We start from the raw sequence: 14,761 nt of genomic DNA on the forward strand, positions 1-14,761 counted from the left end.
CAGTGCCATTTGTTGCAGATAAATGTAACTTCATTATGTCTTTTTTTTATTCTTAGGTATTTTCAAAAGAAGAACTCCAAAAGCTCCTCCAGAAGCTGAGGGAATCTTCTCTGATGCTTCTGGACCAGGATCTTGATCCTTTGGGATATGAAATTCAGTCATAGCAGTTCATGTAGATCCTCACAAGAACGGCTGAACACGGACATTTTGATTGTAAAAAAAAAAAAAAGGAACAAACCCGTGACTCACTTGAACTGTGCAGATCACTGGAGAAAAACCCAACCCCTAGATTTCAGTTTCGACTTGAGAAATTTTGACCAACTTCAGTGAGGATATTTGTTATATGGCCTTTTTCATGTGTTATGTTTTTCTAATAGAAATTCTTCACAAACAGAAAAAACTTGTTCATTCTGATCTAAAAATGCCATTGTATAAACATGGTGATTGTGTGAACCTTCTTCCTCTCCTTGCTCTGTGCCAAAGCACTGCCTGGAGACTGGAAACGCTGCTCAGAAGGAGAAGGATGGACAAGGGTGCGGTGGGATGAGACTGCAGGAGGATGGATGGGGAAAGCAGGGGATGAGAGAACAGAGGAGCAGCAAAGGAATGGAGAACGTGAAGGGCTAAAACTATGCTCCCCAGCCGGGCTTGGGGCTTGCCCTGCCCTCGGATGCTGTGCAGCTGCCACGGTGCTGATGTCCTGAGCCGAAGGGGAGGGGATGGGGCGCTGACAGGCCCAAGCCCGAGATTTTGTCGTTTAGTTAGAACCCTCCTCGCCGTGCCTACACGCGAGCGAGCAGGCTGCTTTTCCCTCGGTGGGATAGGGCGCAGGACCGAGCCGGAGCGTGCGCCGCGCCTGCCGGCGGATGGAAGCGGCCGTGCCCGCCGCTGACGCACCGCGGGAACCGGGGCGGAGCGCTGCGGGCCGCGCGCAACGCCGGGCGCGGCCACGTACGACGGGGCGTGGTCACGCGGAATGGGGCGGGGCTACACCTGTAAGGGAGTGAGCCTGGGTGGGCGGGGGCTCGTGGCGCAGGGCGGGGCCGCGCTTGGGCGCGGTGGAAGGGGCCGCGTGGAATGGGGCGGAGCTAGGCGGGGGCAAGGTGGGCGGGGGGCGGGGTGACGGCTGAGGGGGTGGGGCTGCGTCGAACGGGGATATATCTGAAGGGGCGGGGCCATGTGGAATGGGGCGGGGCTACGCCTGAAGGGGTGCGGTTATGTCCGGAGGGGGTTGGGCTACGCCTGGGAGGGGCGGGGCCGCTCGGAGCTATGGCTGGAAGGGGTGGGGTCACGTAGAGGGTTTGGGCTGCGTCTGGGGGCGGGGCTGTGCCTGAAGGGCGGGGCTACGCAGGGGCGGGGCAGCGCCGGAGGGACCCGTGTGGCGGGTCCCGTGTGGTGGCGGGCGGTCTCGGCCCCGTCCCCGCGATGGGGTGGCTGCCGGCGCAGGGCCGCCTGGCGGCGGGGCTGCTGGTGAACCTGGGCGCCTCCATCTGCATTGTGTTCCTGAACAAGTGGCTGTACGTGCGGCTGGGCTTCCCCAACCTCAGCCTGACGCTGGTGCACTTCGCCATCACCTGGCTCGGGCTCTACGCCTGCCAGGCGCTCGGCGCCTTCTCCCCCAAGAGCCTGCGGCCATCCCAGGTGCTGCCCCTGGCCCTCAGCTTCTGCGGCTTCGTCGTCTTCACCAACCTGTCCCTGCAGAGCAACACCATCGGCACCTACCAGCTGGCCAAGGCCATGACCACGCCGGTCATCGTGGTCATCCAGAGTGTGGCCTACGGCAAGACCTTCCCTCTCCGCATCAAGCTGACCCTGGTGAGCAGGGGGAGGGACGGGATCCCCCCGTGCCCTCCCCCGAGGGCCCCGTCTGACCCCCGTGTCCGCCCCGCAGGTCCCCATCACGCTCGGCGTCTTCCTCAACTCCTACTACGATGTCAAGTTCAACCTCCTCGGAATGGTGTTCGCCACCCTGGGCGTCCTGGTGACCTCCCTCTACCAAGTGGTGGGTGAGGGGAGCGGGGGGGGGGGGGGGGGGGGGGGGGGGCGCGGCTCCGAGACTCCGGGGAGACCCGTTGTGCGTTTAGAAACGCCCCCTAGATTGTTCTGACCCACCGCAGGAATGGATGGCCACCCCTCGGGTAAATTGTTTAAGGGGTCGATCATCCTGGCTGCGAAAAATTGGGGTGTTGTCTTTAATGAGTGTGTTTTCAGGAGATAAAGATCCCTGTTAGTCTATTCTAGAGAGCACAGATTTTCTCATTGCTGAGGCAAGTGCCTTGCCTTTGAGCCTTTCCCTAGGAAGGAAGTTTTTGGTTAATCCCATGGTTTATCTTTGAGCTGTTTAGATTCTGTCAGCATCTGTCTTCAATTTGGACTATGAACAGTCTAAGGTGTGCTTCTTTTAGGGGGCACATTAATACACATCAAACAGAATCACAGGATGCCGGGTTGGAAGGGAATTCAAGGATCATCTGGTCCAGCCTTTGAGGTGATCTATAGTTTAAATGAGGTGGCCCAGAACACTGTCGAGCTGAGCCTTAAGAGTGTCCAGTGTAGAGGAATTCACTGCTTCCTGGGATGATTATTCCAATGTTTAACTGTTCCCATGGTGAAAAATTTTCGTCTGGAATCCAATTAGAATCACCCAGGAGCAACTTATACCCATTACCCTTTGTCTTCTCCATGTGACTCCTCGATATATATTATAATAATATGTACACAATGTAACCTTTCTGGCTGAGGAAATAGATGTGTCCAAGGAATAACTTAGCCTTTTCCACTCTAACATAGTACTAACAACTCATGACCAGGTCATTTTTGGCCATGACTGTAAAAACTTCCCAAATTAGAGTCCCCTGTCATGTTGATGCGATAATCATCGTCAATTTAAAAGTGGATTTCTTTGTGACATATACTGTGCCTCCAAAAGAAGTGATGTGATGTGCAAGGTGATCAATAATAGTTTTTTTTCTTGTTTTGGAGCAGGAGGAGGAGGGAGATGCTATGTAATAACTTCTAAGTGATGGTGTGTTTACTGGAGAAATGATAGTACCTGAATGAAATTATTCTGTAATTTTAAAAAGAAGCTTAACAAGTTTCTACGCTGGCATCTATGTTAGCGATTAATGTGATTTATGAAGTATTAGAATAGACATCATTCTTCAGTACGATATAAAGATGTGTCTTTTCACATGTAACGTGTGTTTTCTTATCAATAGATAACTAATGTTATCTCTCAAAGCATGCTATGTTGAAAATCCAAGTTATAGTCAGTTATAGTTAATATTGAAATGAAATCCAGTAAATCTGGAATAAACTGGCAATGTAAAGCCAAACATTTACTGATTTTGTTAGTTTCTGTGTGGAGGAAAGTGAGAAGGAGCAAAAGTAGGTCTCTGCTCAGGCAAGGGTGCTCAGCTCCATCATAGACAAGATCTGAAATTTGGAGAATAAAAGAAAGCTGCCATGTTCTTCCCAGCTCTGCTACATTTTTGTTCTTCCTCAAGTGTAATACCTTATCCCCCAGCTGTGAGAATGGGAAAATTGTGGCACTAAGGGGAGATTTCACTGCCCCTGCATATGCTTTCCTCCTCACATGACTACACTCTACAACTTATGTGCTCACAAGAGACAAACGTGTAGGCCTCTGGGTAGGCAAAGGCAGAAGATGATGCTCAAAAGTCCATTTATGTAGTATTGTCTGTGTGAAACTTCCTCTCTGTTAGTAGCCAGTTTGCTTTTGCTTAAGTTTTCGATTTATGGGGTTTTTTTCCTCATGTTTAACAGTTTTCTTTCTTGGTTTTAGTGGGTAGGAGCTAAGCAGCACGAATTGCAGGTAAACTCTATGCAGTTGCTCTACTATCAGGCACCAATGTCCTCGGCTATGTTGTTGTTCATCATACCGTTCTTTGAGCCAGTCTTTGGAGAAGGGGGAATATTTGGGCCCTGGACGCTTTCTGCTGTGGTAAGGTTTTTATCGACTTTATTTAAATAAATAATCATTGTGTACTTGAATTTGATACTTAGGTCTGTTTCTTCGTGAAACAAATTTTTATATGGTTCTTGACCGTGATGAGATGAGAGGGGCCCATGCAAGAGAAAAAAAAACTTGTGCTTCCCCCTGTTCCTCCTGGAGGAGTCTGTCTGTCAGTTGATTTAACTCCTTATTCTTGTTTCTGTTTAGAGGGCATCTGAGCAACAGGAAAGTCTGACAAAATCCAGAAGCTTCCTCTAGTGTATTAAATTAAAAATATGTAAGCGCCCTAGTTCCAGCTCTGACTGTCCACTCAAAAGAGAGATAAGCGTGCTCACTTCTGACACTCTTAACTCCTCTTCTGTGGAAGGACTCCAGTGTTGGTTGTTCTATAGAACTGCTAGTTTATTTTCACCAAGAAGGCTATAATTTCTCTCTCTATCCGTCTGTCCAGAAAAGAGCCGTATTCTCGTCACTGCTGATCATGCCGCTCAGCAATGGGTCATTTCTCGTAGCGCTGGAGTTTATGGATGGGGTAGCAAGTATTCACAATAATAAAATCGGATATTTTTGCAAAATCATTGTAACCATAACTAAGAGTTTTACTCAGAGGTAAAGAATACAGCCTCTATGTGTAACCCGAGTTCCCAAATCACTCTTAAATGTTCCCTGAGGGTAAAGCAGGAGAGGCTTGTGGTTATACCGGTGTATCTTTATGGACATCATAGCCTGAGCTGCTTAGACACACCACCAGTGTCTGTACTGATTTGAAGTGGTTTCTATTTTTGTTCTCCTTATGTTTTTCTTGCCTGATATTTTGCTTTTGGAAGTAAAGGAAACTTAACTAACCTAGAATGTATCTTCAAATGGCCAAAAAGCTGTCAGATTACTGACTGTGTCCATTAATCCACAGATAATGGTACTGCTGTCTGGCATAATAGCCTTTATGGTAAACTTGTCCATTTACTGGATCATTGGAAATACATCACCTGTCACGTATCCTTTGTAACTTTAGTTGTTTCTCCTGTTGCCAGATGAATTATGTTAGCATTCATTTGGGATGTTTTACAATGGAAAAATTGTTTGGCAACCTGCCTGCCTTATCTGAAATGATGAAACTGGAAAAACACGTTCATGTTTTAGTGCATTTTGTTTCGTCGTTTTGGTTTTGTATAGGTCATGGCAGTTGTCTGGCTATGTGACCTTCGTACCTGCAATGAATATTTACCCACACTTTGGCTGCCTTGAGGAAGTGTTGGCGTGTCGGTCTATGATGAGTGAAAGAGTTTTTACAGGGAGGTTAACTTTCACAGCTGCAGAGATAACAGAAGATTGCATTAGTTGAAGTTGACATGGCATACTGTTGCATGCTTTTGGTATAATTAATGAAGTTCTGAAGTATTTCTTTTTACAAAAAATTGATACCGTTATTTGCTGTTCTCCTTAACAGATGTCTAGGTATAACATGTTTGGACATTTCAAGTTCTGCATCACCCTGCTGGGAGGGTGCCTCTTATTTAAGGATCCACTCTCTGTGAACCAAGGCCTTGGGATTCTTTGCACATTGTTGGGCATTTTAGCTTACACTCACTTCAAGCTTAATGAGCAGGAAAGCAGTAAGAGTAAATTGGTTCAGCGTCCATAAAGCAAGGGTTTCTGGAAATTAATAATATTGTGAAGGAAAACAAGTATTTAAATATGCATTGATTCTAGATGCACAAAACACCCTCTTTCATTTAGATCTCTGGTTTTAGTTTATTAACTTCCAGGATTGTTATTCTGTAACTAAACCAAATGAACTGAATTATGTAAAATGCTGGGGTTTTGCCATCTCAGTCTGTCCTATTGTTTTCATTAAATTTAAATGGCAACTTAAAAGAGAAAAAGGCACTTCATATGGCTGTGGAAATTATACTGAAGTCATTACAATTTTTTTTGCATACTAAATAAGATTATGATGGCTACAGCTATAAGACAGAGAGAGAGAAAGAAAAGGAATCACATCTTTGTGATAATGCCAGCATTACTGTTTTGAAGAAACCTGGAGGCATTTTTATGCAGATATTCTGGTATGTAGTGATGCTTCCTCCTTTTTGTCTGGTGGACAATGGAGAGATAGTATCATAGAATGATTTCGGTTGGAAGGGACATTAAAGACCAGTTCCGACCCCCCTGCTGTGGGCAGGGACATGTTTCACCAGATCAGGTGGCTCAAGGCCCCATCCAACCTGGCCTTGGACACCTCCAGAGAGGAGGCAGCCACAACTTTCATGGACAGCCGGTGCCAGTGTCTGACCACTCTCTTCGTGAAGAATTTCTTCCTAATGTCTAATCTAAATCTTTCCTCTTTCAATTTAAAGCCATTCCCCCTCTTCGTGTCACTACATGCGGTTGTAAAAAGTCCCTCTGCAGCTTTCCTGTAGGCCCCTCTCACGTACTGGAAGGCCACTGTAAGATCATCCCAAAAGCCTTATTAGTTTTAAGAAGAGGCACCAAGCTCATTCCTGTGTTTTCTGTGCTTTCTTATATGTGTTTGGCTTCAACGCATTGATAAATTTTGGCTGAAGAAAGTAGACAAAATTACAAGTGAAGAGAAACTAGAGGAGACATTGGAACGCTTGAAGCTACAGGCCAAGCTATAGAAAAGTAGGAAATCTTATCTAAACAGTTCATCTGAAATTTTTCTTTTGTTGTGTCAGGACATTAATGAAGCCATTCGTGTTTTGGAAAATTACGTTGCTGCTTTATAATTTCTTCGATGCCAAAACTAAGGCTTTACATGAGGTACTGTAAATAGTCATGAGTCTGATAAAATCTCTGATTTTGTGGTAACAGCCAAATGTTTTGCAGCCTGTGCCTGCGGCCACCCATGCTAAAAATGTTTTTGAAGAAATGTCTGGAAAGGTCACCATCTGTAATGGACATGAAGGTTGGCCAGTTCTCTCTCCTGCCTTCAACCTCACCTCCCTCGCTTCCACACCTTTCCTCAAGAATTCCCTTTGGATCTGCAGATCTGCCTGTTGTTGTGCCAGGGGAGGCCCAAGGGCTCTCTGGTCGCTGATGGGTAGGCAGCAACTCCTAAACAGATGGTCCTTGGAAACCTGTCGGAGTGACTGAAGAGCAGGAGCTGGGACCTGCTTCTGCTCTAATTTAGGAACGCTTTGAAAATTATTTGATGCCAGTATCAAGCACTGATTTTGACAGCATGAAAGGAAGCTTTTAAGTTCTGTTCTTTTTAAAAAAAGAAACAAAAAGTAACTGCTTTCAGTAAATCTGGTGAGAACATATGTTTGCTAGATTAGCAGGGTTAGAATTTATTTGCAGTATCTAATCCTTACATTTTGGGTTCTTTTTATCTTTGTCTACCTCTAGCAGATATAAAGAAGGGAATTATGTGAATAAATTCAGGTGTTTTAAGTTTTACAACCACCAACAGAAACGATACTCGGTTCCTCTAAAGCTTTTTACAATACAGGTAAGAAGTCTTTGTGTAAGAAACAATGCAGATCTTCTCAAGCTTGTAAATTATTTATTCTGTTTCAGAGTTTTTGATTTGACAAAAAGTTATTTCTCTGTGTAACCTGAGTTTACATGGTAATACTCTCTATCATTTTAGAGTTAGAAATACCTGAATAATTTTACATCTTTACCAGCTGTGTCTTAGACATCATGCTGGTCCAAGGGTAGGTTTTTTGTATACTTTTTTAATAAATCTATAATTAGTTTAAAAACACAGACTGTGCTACTGAGAGATGTATTCAGCCAGTTGATCTCTGGATGCGTATCCCTCAGTACGTACACTGAGAAAGCCATTTGCATTAATTTGTGCTGTGCACAAGTTCTTCTGAAATGTAGATAGACTGCAAAGACTCTTACAGTTGGAAATCAACAACCGAATTGGAAGCCTATATGACAAAAACGTATGGCATGAGACTGATGTAAATAAGAAGTGGTGGAATGGACTAAAGAGCCATGTCTGAAAATACAGAAGACTCCTTAAGGAGAGTAGCAGATTTCTGAGAGAAAGTGTCAAGTAAAACGGTACATTGTAAGTACAGTCTGTTGCTGGAGTGTATAAGTCATGGGGGTCACTTAAGTGACCTGATTTGTTTTCATACATTCAAGGACTCTCCTTTGAGATTTACCTGTTGTATCTAACAAAGAAAGTATCTTGAAATTTCTCATATGGTTCAAAATATTAAATCCAGAAGGCTTCTGTAATCGTGGGATAAATGGATCTTTGTATGTATTGTTTGAATACCATGTGTGGGGTGGGAATAAATTTTTAATCACTTGGCTGATATCTGCTTATTGCAGGGGAGTATGGGTGTTCTTGTGTTTTTTTCATCTTCTGCTTGAGTTGCCTACACTTTGGGGGTCTGGGTGTGTAATACAGAATGGTGCCACGTGGATTTCTGTCTGTGTAAATATTTTGAGGATCTTGCACGTTTTGAGGCTGAACTCTTGACACAAATGAGGGAGGCTGCATGCCGTCTCTCCTCTGGGCAGGTGCAGGGCCCCACACATATATATGCACACACTTGCCCACTGACAAGATGCCTGTGGGGTTTCTTTACTGTTTCTTTCCTCCACCCAACTCCTTCCTGAATGCTCCAGTCTCTGCATGTTCTCCATTTCCTTCCCTTTCCTGTACAAAGATCCACAGTGACAATGTTCCTTGGTCTCACTTTTTCCCTATACTGAGGCTGTGCGTTCACTCACCACTGAGATCTCGTCCCCCTCCCCTTAGCCGAGAAGTCCCAGTGCCCTCCTAGTGGTACCTGGGAAAGGAGCAGAACAAAGTGAACTATTAACAGTGCTAGAGTAGGGTAACTGGCACCAGCCACCTCCTCCTTTCATGGGCAAGTACATATACTCTCCCTATATATAGAGAGAGAGTGAGATTTATATGTTAGGGGGACTGAGTCTTTCTTCAGGAGACTGTAAAGCAATGAGAAGGAAGGGGTAAGAGAGACTTTCACTGTGGATGTTTTTACTGCAAGCACTGCGATAACATACATGGCCAGACTTTTAAATCCTTTTAAATAAAAATTAAGATACTTACCTGATGGGAAATGTGCTTATTCTAGTTTTTACTAAATCACTTTAATGTCTTTTCCTGCTAATTATATGTATTTAATTCAGATTGAGCTTTCCTGAAAGAGTAATAGGAGACTTTGCATCTTTAACAGGGTGAGGTTGTCACCCTGTATGTGCTGTTGCAATTGGAGCTGTGCTGTGCAAACCCTGGTGTTTACTTTGTGTTTTTCATTTTACTTCATATTCTGCATGTGACTAAACCGTGATAATGAGATGGACCTTGGTCCTTTTCTGCCACAGTGCTTTGCTGCTTATATTAGGATTTTTTACTTTAAAAAGCTACTGTTAATATAGTTCCAGTGGAAAAACTAGCATAAATATCAGGGTGGCATTTAAAAATTAGAGCAGATTCAGATGGTTCTGATTAAAATGTGAGTGTCTGGTGATGCTATGTTTGCCAGCCTTGTCCCTGAAAAAATTTCAGAAGAACATACACAAGGTTTTTCTCATTTTGCTTAAAAGAATAGGAAGGATGCATTCACTGGAGAGAAACTCAGTCCAAAGTTTAGCATTACCTTTCACTTTTCCAGCTCAGCACTTGCCTGACAGATTTTGTGTCTGGTTTTGTACAACTTGTTAAGTTCTTGCAGGCTCTGAGGGCACGGCGCCAGAGGAGTTTTCCTGTTGGTGGGTGAACAGCTGTGCTCTCAGGCTTGAGGCTGAAGGAGAGCAGTTTGCTGCTGTTACATGTATGAAAAGGAAATTTGTCTTCCAAGAAAGCCTACCTTCAAGACAGAGCTGTGATTCAGCAGGAATGTGTTCACTCTGTGTCTTATTTTGTGAAATAAATACCTAGAGACAGCCTGGGGCTAAAGCGACGGTAAAGCCTCCTGTGAGCTATCTTTGGTTTTTATTCAACTTTTTAAAAAAATACCGGTGGTAGTCAATGCTAGTTAAATATTAAGGTTAAAAGTCTCATTTTTATAATGCCTTATATAATAAGGGCTTCAGAAGAGTGTTCTATAACATTTTGGTTAATGTCTGAGCCATGTCCAGTTGTCACATCTGAAAAATATATGAAAAGCCAATGATGGATTCTGTGTATGTATTTATACAGTTGTGCTGCTGAGAAGGGGCTTGCTCTAGAGCAATAATGCACAACTGAATGCTGCCTAGCACTATTTAGTGGTTTAGAAACATCCAAGCTGAATTTACCAATGCATGTAGGCAGGAAAAAAAGAAGGCTCACTCTGATAGCTGAGAGAGCTTTTTGTCTTCTTTCTTTTAATGACAAACGTGAGACTTGCAGTTCAAGGGACTTTGGAGAGCAGACCTTACTGTCCCTCAGCTCACCTTTCATAGTAAGCCTTTTCTCCCAAGGTGCCTGGTTTGCTCCCGGTTACATAGTTGGTGTCTTAGCTGGATTTTAAAATAACCGAGTTTGGATTGTGGACTTGCAATGTTTGCTTCTGTTCTGGGGTTTTTTCCCTCTTAAAATTTTATGTTAGCCATGTACAACCCAACTTTCCTGTTTAATGAGATAACAAAAAAGGAAGGAATGTTGAGTACATGAAAGGCAGACTGGATATATAGTGAAGATACATTTTGTTTCGCACAAGAATTTCACTCTTTTTCAGCAGGAGCTGATATACTCTTGGATAATGAGCAATCCTGTTCTAAGACACACAGACATCTTATCGAGAAGATCCATGTTAAGCACTGGGGAGAGGTGTGAGGTTATCTCCAGGAAGATATTGTAAAGAATGTAAGAGCTGAATTGTATGAGTTCTTGCTGTGCTGCAGTAGTTGACAAGTTTAGTTTAAATTAGCTTTTAATGATATAAAAAAAGAAAAAATAAATGCCTTTCAAAAAAATAAGTAGCTGGATTCGGACAACATAAAATCTTTGCCAGTTTCATCCCACAGGTTAAACTTCCTGAGAGAAGGGAGCTATTGTTCCGCCTCACCTTTGCCCAGTGATGCTGGGCTTGCTGAAGGAGAGTTTGTGTTCCTGAATGCTGCTCTGATTTTTTTCAACTGCATCAGTTGGTCCAATGAAAACATCTCACCTCTCCCTGCAGAGCTTGTCTTACTGAACTTACTGTTTCTGCTTTCATGTGGCTAACTTGGATCAAGCTCCTGTCTTCCTCTGGTAACTGAAAGGTCTAGTGGACCCTGGGGAGCAGAACCTACTGCACCGCTATTTAAGGAGCTCCAAGAAGTCCAGCATGGCTGTGTGGGTATCTATCAAATGCAGGATGCATGTGGAGGAGGCACATGCAGGCTAGCAGTGTGTCAGAAAAGAGCAGGATTATATTTAGAACCGTAGGCGATGTGTCACATCCAGGAAGTGCAGGGAGGAGATCTCTGGTTGAAGCACAGTGTAAGAATATATTTTTTAATGGCTTGGCACAGAAAACAGTTGCATTTTTTACTTTCTTACAAAGCAGAGATTGAGAAGGAAACTTGTTTAAAGGAGCTGTGTTCTTGTTGGGCAAAGCATGCAGAATAATCGTGGCTACTTGGAACACAGAACAGAGGTGGCTGTGATAAAAAAAGGAAAAAAGTAAGAGTGGATTGAGAGACAGCTATGGGGAGTACATAGCACGTATCTATGTACGTGCAGGTTTTTAAATATAAGGTCTAAGTTTAGATGCCTAACTCCACAATTGGGCATCTGGATAGCAGAGCCAGATTTGTCAGTGTGAGCTTCTTCCCTTTCAGTTTTACTTAATGGAGAATGGCATGTGCTCAGTATTTCAAAAAATGAAGCTGCATAGGTGACAAGTTTGACTTTTTTTTTTTTTTGTCTCAAATTAGGTGTGCTGTTTAACAAAGAAACTGAGTCCTTGTTCTGCTTTCTTATTGACTGTAATATTTTTAATCCTCCTTACTGTTTGAGGGAAAGTAAACCATTTGCACACTTACATTTTCTGTTGTGTAACTGTAGTGGCCGAATAGGTTTTGTTTTACCATACATGGGTGTTGCGTATTAAAAACTTCAATTAAGATCTTCTAATTTATCTACATGTGCGCCTGTTGATTCCACTCAGGTTTCTGTCTTTGAGCTGAATGGGAAAAGCTGCTTGTATTATAGACCATCGACTGTTGTGAAATAAAGTTCAGGTTTCTGGACCCAAAAGGGTTTAGTTGTTAAACGCATTTCTTGTGGTGCTTAGTCAAAAATTGGTTTCCTATTTGTTAATTCAGTTGTGAGCAGAAATCAATATGTCCTCCAGGCAGTTATGACACATTTCTAAACACACATGATCTCACTTTTCTGAGTGGTAGGATGATTCTTCTGATCAAGATCAACAATGGTTTTTTTTAGCTAGTATCATTCCCCAGAGATCCACCTCTTCAGCATTTCTTCAGGTGCAGTTTGTGTAAGACTTTGGTCTACAAGTAGGAAAAAAGAGGGAAGAGAGACATAGTAGATCTGTTTCCCAAACAAAGCCCAAGGAAAAATTCCCTGTAATGGCTATTTGGATTCATGGATAGCTCTGCCTTTATCAGGGGTGGACACGTAATCTTTCCTTCCTAAACCCCTAAACCTACAGTCACAATGAGGTCCAGCTGACGTGTGGGAGGATGGCACTGATCTGGGGTTGCTCAGCACCCACAGTTTAAGTTGGTTTCACAAAGCTAGATGCATGGTCAGGGACCCAGCTGTACTTAGGTGTCATTCAAACCTCATCTTGGAAGCCGAAGAAAGAAATTAAAATACAGGTAGTTTGAAAACTAGCAGTTCGGGGAAACTAGTGGATTCAGTGACAGACATGCTCTTGGCACACCTTGTATGAGATGGCAGAGCCAGTGAAATGGGATTTCACTGGTTAAAGGCCTATGTCCTGCTCCTCCCCATGAACACAGCTTGGGCACTTGCTTCTCCCTCTTGATCTGCCTGAGCTGGGAGATTCATCTGTTGCTCTGTTAGGCAGAATAGCCATGACTGGTCCAGAGAGTAAGGTGATGCCTTATTGTGCAGGCAGGCAGGCAAGTTTCAGTGGTGGGACAACGAAGAAGAATGACACCACATGGCTAGAAACAGGACTGAGGGAAGCAGGGCAGGGTGGAAGGCACCTCCTGCAGTAGTCATAGAATCATAGAATGGTTTGAGTTGGAAGAGACTTTAAAGATCATCTAGTTCCAACCCCCCTGACATGGGCAGGGACACCTCCTGCCAGACTAGGCTGCTCAAGGCCCCATCCAACCTGGCCTTGAACACCTCCAAGGAGGAGGCAGCCACAACTTCCCTGGGCAACCTGTGCCAGTGCCTCACCACTTTCATTGTGAAGAATTTCTTCCTTATGTCTAATCTAAATCTTCCCCGTTCCAATTTAAAGCTATTCCCCTTCGTCCTATCACTACATGCCTTTATAAGAAGTCCCTCGCCGGCTTTCTTGTGGCCTCTTCAGGTACTGGAAGGTCACTATAAGGTCTCCTCGGAACCTTCTCCAGGCTGAACAATCCCAACTCTCTCAGCCTGTCCTCGTATGGGAGGTGCTCCAGCTCTTTGATCATCTTTGTGTCGCTCCTCTGGACCCGTTCCAACAGCTCCATATCCTTCTTATGTCAAGGATTTCAGAACTGGATGCAATACTCCAGATGAGGTCTCACAAGAGCAGAATAGAGGGGCAGAATCGCCTCCCTTGACCTGCTGGCCACGCTTCTTTTGATGCAGCCCAGGATACAGTTGGCTGCCTGGGCTGTGAGCGCATGTTGCTGGCTCACTTTGAACTTCTCCTCAATCAGCACCCCCAAGTCATTCTCCACAGGGCTTCTTTCAATCACGTGGTGCCCCTTAGATGCAATCATCTGAGTAACAGTTTAATGTGCCAGACTGTGCACTGAGCCCACCAAATTACTGTGTTCCATGGGCAGTAACTTTTGCTAAGAAAGCACAGTCAACAGCAGAAGGAAGTGATGGCTTGAGCTGGAGCAACTTCTTTTGCTACAGCTGCTTGATCAAAGCTGTAATAACAACAGCAAATCATGCCTGCTAGTAGGCAAAGAAATATCAAGATCATAATTTTGGAATTGTGTGGGGGAAAAAATCTTGGAAAGTGCTGGAAAGATCAGCCACAAGATGAAAAAAGGTCTCACCTCTTAGTCTTCTATCAAGAAGTTGCCACAGTAAAATGCATGTATTTGCTGTCAGCAAGGAAATTCCCTCATTATCTGCACAATTGGAATGCAAAATACACGGCTGAAACATGCTCTACAGATGTCAAGATGTAAATTTCCAGAGAACTTTTCCCAGAAGAGAACGGGTTCAGCTTGAACAAATGAGCTATGAAACAGAATAGCCTGGGAATTACCACCAGAAGTGTCTTCATCTGTAAAATCAACCCAACCTGTCTTGCAAAGAAGGCTTTCAGCTCCTTTGCAACACAGGAAAAGCTGGCTAGCATTAGCTAAAGTTATTCTCAGTGGTAACATGTACTCTTCTCCCTAGATAACACCTGAGGGGCACTCCTGGGAACTTGGACCCAGTTCTGTCACAGCAGGGATTTATCAACCCAGGTGATTGATAACACCACAGGTAACAGCAGGACCTTCAGGGTGTGGTCAGACAATAAGGGCAAGGCCACTGAATAGCTCCATGCCTTCGTTATTTCCCCATTTCCATCTCCAATTCTCTGCTACCAGCTGTGTGTTCCTGCTGCTTTCCTTTTGATGTCTCATATGCTTGTTCATGATAAAGCAAGCTGACATACTAGCAGCAAATACAAGTAAATATCCTGC

General features: G+C 44.1%; 2 protein-coding genes across 2 annotated transcripts in view; both read left to right on the forward strand.

Moving 5' to 3' along the window:
• The window catches only part of NUP107 (nucleoporin 107), a 30,723-nt gene extending 30,357 nt beyond the window's left edge, over positions 1 to 366 (forward strand). Inside the window, exon 28 of the mRNA XM_054052673.1 lies at positions 57 to 366. Coding sequence (XP_053908648.1) covers positions 57 to 164 — 108 coding nt within the window. The 3' untranslated portion in view covers positions 165 to 366. The remainder of the gene's footprint in view (positions 1 to 56) is intronic.
• Positions 367 to 1,349: 983 nt separating this feature from the next.
• SLC35E3 (solute carrier family 35 member E3) lies at positions 1,350 to 8,269 on the forward strand. The gene is made up of 5 exons (XM_054053319.1): positions 1,350 to 1,815; positions 1,892 to 2,002; positions 3,806 to 3,964; positions 4,887 to 4,969; positions 5,432 to 8,269. The coding sequence occupies exons 1-5, from the start codon at positions 1,426 to 1,428 to the stop codon at positions 5,616 to 5,618; spliced, it is 930 nt and encodes a 309-aa protein (XP_053909294.1). The 5' UTR covers positions 1,350 to 1,425; the 3' UTR covers positions 5,619 to 8,269.
• The last annotated feature ends 6,492 nt before the right edge of the window (positions 8,270 to 14,761 follow it).

This window comes from Cuculus canorus, chromosome 1 (assembly GCF_017976375.1).
Source record: "Cuculus canorus isolate bCucCan1 chromosome 1, bCucCan1.pri, whole genome shotgun sequence".
In the NCBI taxonomy this organism is placed as follows: Eukaryota; Metazoa; Chordata; class Aves; order Cuculiformes; family Cuculidae; genus Cuculus; species Cuculus canorus.

What these genes read in the sequence shown, in the direction of transcription:
- SLC35E3 (XM_054053319.1), top strand. Translation starts at nt 1,426, where the DNA reads ATGGGGTGGCTGCCGGCGCAGGGCCGCCTGGCGGCGGGGCTGCTGGTG. An exon ending in TCCGCATCAAGCTGACCCTG is followed by an intron (nt 1,816 to 1,891) that starts GTGAGCAGGGGG and finishes TCCGCCCCGCAG; the next exon opens with GTCCCCATCACGCTCGGCGT. An exon ending in GGAAATACATCACCTGTCAC is followed by an intron (nt 4,970 to 5,431) that starts GTATCCTTTGTA and finishes ACAGATGTCTAG; the next exon opens with GTATAACATGTTTGGACATT.